Below are 8,189 nucleotides of genomic sequence, written 5' to 3' on the forward strand. Positions count from 1 at the left end.
CCCCCCTTAATCAGGATCTGTAGATTGAAGAGATAGTTTATATTTGTAGTGGCCAGAAAATCTGAGTTTGGACATAATTAAAAATATTCAGTATTTTATGGTACGCACATTAGCAGCTGGTGGTTGGAGCTTTAAGTCTTTAAGTCTTCGTGTTTCTTCCCAGGTATTGGCATTGGTGTTTGTAAGGAAACTGATGGACTTTTTCTTTTCTAAACGAGAACTCAGTTGGTTGGATGATCTAATGCCTGAAAGTAAGAAAAAGAAATTGGAAGATGCAGAGGAAGAGGTAATTACGTTTAAAATGGTTGATGTCACCAAAAAGATACGTGTGGTTCAAAGAGGATTGGCCAAAAGACCGCTATCACAAAAGCTGCTGTTTTCCTGTACCCATATGTAAGACATATATGTCCTATACCCATATGTAGGACACGGTCACTCCAGGTCATGAAGGCTATATCATCACCCATCTTCTATAAAGACCTTAGTCCTAGGGACAGTGTTTTGTTTTTTAATTTGCCACATTCCCCAATCAAACTTGCATCTGCCCTATTGTCCTTTAGGAGGAACAAAGCATGCTGGTGTTGGAAGATGAAGGGACAGTCCAGTTACCAATGGAAGGGAACTGCAGGTAATATGAAAACACAAAACTGCAAAATGTTTCAGTTATATCAAAGTATGCATAACTTATCTTTAACAAAAGTGGAACAGTAAACACAAAGATGTAACTATAGCAGCAACATTTCTACTCTCTGTTTACTCTTGTATTCGAAACATGGAAACCTGAATTTGATCATCTAGGGTTACAGCACATTAAGCTCTTGAGTCCTATTTTGTAAATGGGCACCATAGTATATACATAAAAAAATAGACTTAAATTTTTTTTTTAAAGATGATTTTTATTAAATTTGTGGTTTTGTACTGTAACTATCAATACAGTACAAAAATAGACTGTATTATCCTCATGTGTGGTAGTTTACCTTATTGTGTTTATACTGTATTATCTATTTTTAACTACTGTGAGACAGTTTTGTTGACAAATGAAACATATGGTGGAAGCAAAATAAGTACTGGTGATAAAGAGTAATATTGTACAATATGACTGTTTTCTTTTATCCAACTTGGAGCAAACAATAGTACAGACTAGGGATGCACCGATATAGCTTTTTCAGTATCGAGTACAAGTATTGATACTTTTCTTTAGGTAGTCGTTGATACCGAGTTCTGATACTGGTGCTTTCCCTCTGGGATGGAGCCATCTTCCTGGGCAATCTGACTGCCTGAGAAGCAGGCTACATGATGTCTGGCCGGCTTGATTGTGCTTGGCCAGGAAACCAGCATCCCAGCCAATCAGCATCGAGACGGCTTCACGGCCAGTCAGAAAGCCAGGCGGCGAGTAATGGCCCACTTCCCAGCTTCCTGATTAGCCGGGAAGCCAGCTCGATGCTGATTGGCTGGGACGCCTGCTTTCTAGCCAATTAGCATCTAGTCGGCTGTTCGGCTGGCTCGATGCTGATTGCCCGGTAAGCCGGTTTCCCGGCCAATCAGCATGTAGCCGGATTCCCGACCAATCAGGAAGCAGGGAGGCGGTCATTATTGCTCGCCGCCCAGCTTTCCTGATCGCACTGGAAGCTGGCTCCATGTTCCCTTTCCACTGACCGGAAGTTCCAGTATCGGGGAAGGAAGTGGAGCATTTGGGCGAGTACGAGTACTTGCCCAAATACTCTGTATCGGCACCGATACTGATATTAGTATCAGTATTGGTGCATCCCTAGTACAAACATACTATTACAGTGATAATGTACTGAAGGCAAAGCAAGATGTTTTAAAATGACGCTCACATCCAGTCAATTCTTACTCATGGAAGCAGTTCCATCTTGAAACCTTTTTATTGCTGCTTCAGATATCAATGATGGTTTTATTACTATTTGAACACAATAAATCTGTTAAACATAATATGTTCACTCTTGCACATCAATTTGCATTTAGACTCAGTGGTCTCCTTAGGTATATCTACTTATCAACGCAAAGAGCAGAACAAGAGGTTCACTTGATATTAGGACAAAGATACTGCAGTGTCTTTAAAGTGCGCCTGTGCCCAGGCTGTGGACAGTTACATATTCCTAACAAGCAGTATAAGAGCTATAAAAAAAAAAACATCCCTGACCTCTTTTGCTGCTTGTACTTTGAAGTAATTCATCCTCAAAGATCACAGCAAAGGGATTGATTTACTAAAGGCAAATATGCTGTTCATTTTGCAGGGGAATTTGGACATTGTAGGGGAATTTTCCCCTAGCTTAGTGAATGTGGTGACATTTTACTTTGCAAAGAGTACCCAATTACATGCAAGGAAAATAAAAAAGAAAGTATTTAAGCTTGCACATTATTGAGTGATGGAAGTCAACAGAGCTTCACCTCATTCAGTAAACTAAGAGGAAACGTCTCCTGCAAAGTGCAAATTACCTTGCAGAGTGAACAGTCCATTTATCTTTCGTAAATCAACCCCAAAGACTCCAAAATCAGGTTTCAGTTGGTAACAGCTTAGAAACAACTGGCTGTGTTTACATTAGAGGACTGGCAGGCTGTAATAGAAAGTAATTGTAAAAGAGCTACAATTCCAGTCCTCTGTTGTCAGCTTTGAAGATTAGTTTATTCAAAATGCCTATAGCTACAGTGGTGGATGAGGGTTTGTATTAACCTACTTTTACTTCTTGCTCAAAATATGTAGATCATTTAGTGTGCATAGCCTGGACATAGGTTCACTTTGAAGGAGAATTCAAGGAAATATCTCTAAAAAAAGAGCAGTGGGAGGTAAGTGTAATGTGATAGTTACACTTACTTCAGTGCTGTCCTTTCTGAGATACAGCTCTCCTGAAACTGTGTCTGGAGCACAGCACTATGTTTAGCTCAATGCATGTGGTTCATGCCTTTCTGCTTCTCCGCTCTTTTTTTATGAAATTGGTCACAATTCATTTGGGGCCACTATATGCATCAGCCAATTCCATTCAGAAAATAGCAGGGATTGGAAGCATAAAGCACATGGATGATAAGCTTTAAGCTTTGGTCACAGTTTTAGGAGAGGTGCGTCTCTAAAAGGTAAGAGGTAAGAGTAATTCATATATTATACAGAGATAGGCTACAGTTTTAAAAACTGTGCCAGAATGTTTATAGCTGTTTGTTTGTATCTGAACATCATTAACCAATAGAAATAATAAAAACTGCAATAGAGCAGAGCTGTTCTTTACTTACATTAGTAAGACATTAATAAAAAGGAGCTCTAGGCAACAGCTAAATACAGTAGATTTGCATTACCACCTTTCACACGGGTGAAAGCATATATGTGGCAGCACGGTGATGGGCTTTTATGCCGTGCTGCCACATAACAGCTCACGGTCACTGTTTGCAATCAGGAGCCAATCACAGTGATTACATGATCTGGAGCCCACCTACTGGCCTCCAGATTAAGGGGCCCCTAATGTGCTGGCAGGAGCCAGCGCCAAGGGGTTTATTTTATGTCTTTTATATCTGCCTGGAATTCAGATTTTAGTGTCATGAATATACCAACTGTATGCTATAGAATATTCCGTATGTACAAAAAAACTTTTTACTTTCTGAAATCATCTGGTGGTTGTAATTTTACAGAAGGGGATCCATTGTATATGTTAAAAAATGATTGCCAAATAAAGCTGTATTCATTTAGTCAAAATGTAATGTTCATCAACATTGAATTCCAAAGCCACAAAATATATGAAACAATTCTTTAATATTACAATTACTTTTTTATTATTACAATGGTTATCCTAGCCGCTTGAACTGTTTATATAGTGTTTTTGTTAAATCCACGTCAGTGCAAAAAGATTGAAAGTTCTGTATGTAATTGCTATAAAAAATATGTTTAAAAAAAATTGTAGCCATCTGATCAAATAGCAGCTTCTTGGACAGTTAGTTAGGAAAGTTATTCATTTTGTGCATTATTCTGTGTGTTAATTCTGTCTAGAGAGGACCCATCAGTAATAAACATTTCTGATGAAATGGCAAAAACAGCTGTGTGGAAGACTCTTCTATTAACCTCAGAAAACACAAAGACTAAGGAATCCAGCTTTTCTTCTAAAAGGTTTTAATTTTTTTCTAAGTAACTTCCTTATTTTTGTCATATTTTACTAGTGTACAACACACATCACCCGTAGTAATTTTTAGTTATTTTGATTCTATTAACTGTCACATGTAAAGAACTAGATCAAGAAAACTGAAAAAAGCAGTAAACATTAAAAAAGTTGCTTCATGTAACAGAGCTGCTAGTAACATTCACAAATATGGGTGTAATAGTTTTTATACCTGCCTGAATATGAGATAATACCCTTCCTAGACTGCAGGACAAAGCAGCAGGTTTGCATATACTTAAACTGCAGCATTTAATTTTAATCCACATCACACCATCACCGAGTATTTTAACTTAATTTATTTCATAAACATATGTTTCATATTTTGTAAAAATCAACACATTTTTAAAATGTGTTTTCATATTTTGTTATATATCTCGAAGGGCCACAGTTTTAGTCTCAGTTAGAGATTTATATAGAGTTTGGAAAATAAAATAAAAAAACATTATTAGTAGAACCTTTCCTTATATCAGATGTCTCCCTTTATCTACTATTGACAAATCTAACTTCATCTAAGTATTTAAACAGTCTCAAAGTAATATAATTTGGTTTTGCAGTTATTAAAAATTAATAATTTTTTTACATGCAACTAACATTGGTACTTGATTCTGCCTTTTTATTAGTCCCCTTTAATGCCTGGCGAGGGATACTCAGACTGGGGGAAGGAAAATTAGGATGCAAAACTAATACAAAGAATATAAGAGAGAGTAGAGTGATGATCTTATTAGTTTGCACTGCTACATCATTGTCCATTCACAGGTGTCCTAGACAGGGCTTAAGTAATTCAGTTGTATACACAGTTATTTGTCTAGAGTTTATCTTCAAGTTCTGACAGAATACATTTGAGGGAAAATGCAAAACAGAAATTCTGTTCTCAAGGAATCACACCACTTCCCCACTGCACAAGCAGGGGACAACCATGTGCTCACCTCCTGGAGCTCGTCCTCACTCCCACGTTTGCTTTCGTTAAATGAACAAAATATCTGGCCGCATTCCATATATCGCTGGAAACTTCTTCTTTTATTGAAAAGCGCAAAGCTACACAAAGTCAGTCAGGTCCACCCCTCTGACATGTTTCACCTAGTCCTAGGCTTAATCGTAAAATGTTTTTTCATTCAATGGTAAAAATTCCGTGTTATCATGTTTTAGAGCTGTATAATCCATTATGTGCCAATCTAAACATCTTTATTGAAAAAAAAAAAGCTTTGTCCTTTTTTACTTTTTTTTTTTTTTACTTTTTACATTTGACATGGTTTTATTATTTGGATAAGGTTCCTTTTCACTTTGCATATTTCCAGGTTGAGTAACAGTTGCAACTTTCACCCTTTTATCTATGAATGTTACTAAAAGCTCTTGTATGTAGATCAACTTCTCATGTTTGTTTACTGGCCTTTTATATTGAAGAAATGCGATTTGCATAGACTTGTGTACCTTGGATTTATGTCAATTCAATTTTTCAAATCACAATTTTAAAAAACGTATCAATAAAATTAATTGTGAATTAATTAGCTTTATAGCTTGATTGTCACAGCAATCAGTTTGTATTTACTGTGAAATTACTATTAGATATTGTCTTATCAATGACTGTTCTTTACTTGTGATGAAATCCATCTAGATGCCTATTTAGTCATTTGATGCTCTGATCCCAGAAAGGCTCAAAGTAACAACAGCAACCAAATATCTGCTTTCATCTTAAATACTACACAAGTGACAATTGAAAAAAAAACCTCAGTTTGGTTGCTGTTGGTTGCAATGGTCCTGATATTTAATTAGACACCTTCATTTAGAAATATAAGTAGTGTCTGTCTATTTTTTATTTTATTTTATCTATTGTTATCCATTTTTTCTTTGCTAGCAAAGAATTGTCTTTGGCCAGTAGGTGTTATATTCAGATAATTCAGTGTTAGAAAATTACATTTTCCATGAGGGTTTGCTGAAGACCAAATACTTACTGTGCTGGACAGTTGGTGACTCATACGTTAGCTCAGACTTAGACTATTTAAATTCCAATCTATTGTAAATCGAATATGAAAAATAAACTGTGTTACTATTTTTTACGAAACTATTTGTGATGTCTGCATTGCAGTGACTCCATATCTTCTAATAATCTTACATATGATTCACCAGAAAGGTTATTCTAAACCTAGCCTGTGTTTAGTCTAACTACTAAATCAGGATCAGAGAAAAGTTAGAATTCCCCTGACACTGATTTGATATTTAAAATAAAGACAAACCGACTTCAGTAATACATCAGCCCCACTTCGGTGGTAGTTTTAGTATAAACATAGGTCTAAACACTTAGGGGGGTATATATCAAAACTGGGGCAGACAAAATCTGGAGCAGCTGATAATTGTCCCAATCTGTTGACATTTCCAGATTCAGACAATAATCACCCTATGTCGATAGGTGCTTTCAAAGACAGTTGTTGATAGGGACTGCATGCTAATGTGCAAATCCCAACTTCAATGATCCATCTAGCTAAAAGAGATAACATCACCAGAAGCTCATGCAGCTGTGGTGGTTATGGTACTAGCTGGGTCCAATGACAGTGAACTTGTCAATCGTTGTAAGCATCTAATAGGTACTTGCTAAGAGCAGACATCACACGTGCTTGACTTACCTGGTTTGTGGACAAAGCTCTACTCAACAGGCATCAGTGCAAAAAGAGTGCTTCAATAGTTATTAGATGTGGTGGTTGCATTTGTTTTATTTCAGGCTCTTTTATTTTAACCTGGTGCTCTTTCCAGTAATATACAAGGGTCAGTCAAAAAGTAATGCCTCCATGTTTGTATTGTTAGATCTTTTAGAGTGACTGTGAATGTCCTGATTGAGTGATTAGAACCATGGATCTGTGGCTAAAACAATGAGCTATAATTGAATTTCAGGTGAAAGAGGGTGCACACTTAAGGAAATCCATAATCAGCTAAAAAATGTTTTGGGGGACGCTGTAGTGGAATTTTCGGTTTCTCCTTCTTAAAAATTCTTCACCCAAATGCCTACATTGCTAAGGTCCACTACAGCATCCCCATAAACATATTCTAGCCGAGTATGGATTTCCTTAGGTGCGCAACCCTCTTTCACTAGAAATTCAATTACAGCTCGTTGTATTAGCCACAGATCCATGGTTCTAATCACTCAATCACAAAAGCATATGTTAGTGGGGTAAGGACACCTCTATAACAAGGTACATGGACATTCACAGTCACTCTAATAGATCTCAGATTACAAACATGGAGGCATTACTTTTTGATTGACCCTACTTTATGTCCCATATTGTTACCTATTAAGGAGAGTGTTATCAATTTATGCTTCCATCCTGGTTTGAACTGCAAACACCATCCTCCATTATGTGCTGAGAAGGTGTCCTGTATCTGACAAAAGATAGCTGGGAAAGCTGATAACGCTGTTTGAGATTTCAGTTCAGTGCACAGAAAGCTACGAAAACATTGGATATCCAAGAGGATCACCTGGTATTTTCTGACCTTTCACACAATGTACTTAGACAGGAAAAAAATAAAATGAATGCAGTCACAAAGAACTGGTAGGCTGTAATATATTAAATTTTTGTTCTTAGGTTTAGATATCCTTTAAGAACATTGTTATGGAAACATATACATATAGCTAGAGTACATATAGCTAAGCAGAGCATAACTCAGAAGTCAGGAAGTCAAATCCGTAATAACAAAGTAAAACCCAATGACAGAGGCACACAAACAAAGGTTTTCTTGCATCACTTTAAATAAACTTCATTGATATTTGTTTTTTACGAAAAAGGATTATGTTAAAAAAAAACCTGTTCTTGTTTATGATCAACAAGTGCTATTCCTGAATACAAACCAGTTCCTCTGTAGTTTTATGAGTGATGTGTAAATATAAATATCCTACTGTTTTAAAAATTAGGGTTGATTTACTAGACACAAGTAAACTGGTCACTTTGCAAGGGAATTTCCCTTTAGCTCAGTGAATGTGGTGAAAATTCACTTTGCAAAGAATACCCAAGCATGTGCAAGAAAATAAATAAATAAATATAT

The 8,189-nt window shown here is 36.5% G+C and overlaps 1 protein-coding gene across 1 annotated transcript in view; it reads left to right on the forward strand.

Moving 5' to 3' along the window:
• SLC4A10 (solute carrier family 4 member 10) overlaps window positions 1-8,189 on the forward strand; it is a 120,217-nt gene that overhangs the window by 107,106 nt on the left and 4,922 nt on the right. Inside the window, exons 22-24 of the mRNA XM_018556695.1 lie at window positions 164-286; window positions 561-628; window positions 3,995-4,111. Coding sequence (XP_018412197.1) covers window positions 164-286; window positions 561-628; window positions 3,995-4,111 — 308 coding nt within the window. The remainder of the gene's footprint in view (window positions 1-163; window positions 287-560; window positions 629-3,994; window positions 4,112-8,189) is intronic.

Source organism: Nanorana parkeri, unplaced genomic scaffold (assembly GCF_000935625.1).
Source record: "Nanorana parkeri isolate BGI_ZX_2015 unplaced genomic scaffold, ASM93562v1 scaffold247, whole genome shotgun sequence".
NCBI lineage: Eukaryota > Metazoa > Chordata > Amphibia > Anura > Dicroglossidae > Nanorana > Nanorana parkeri.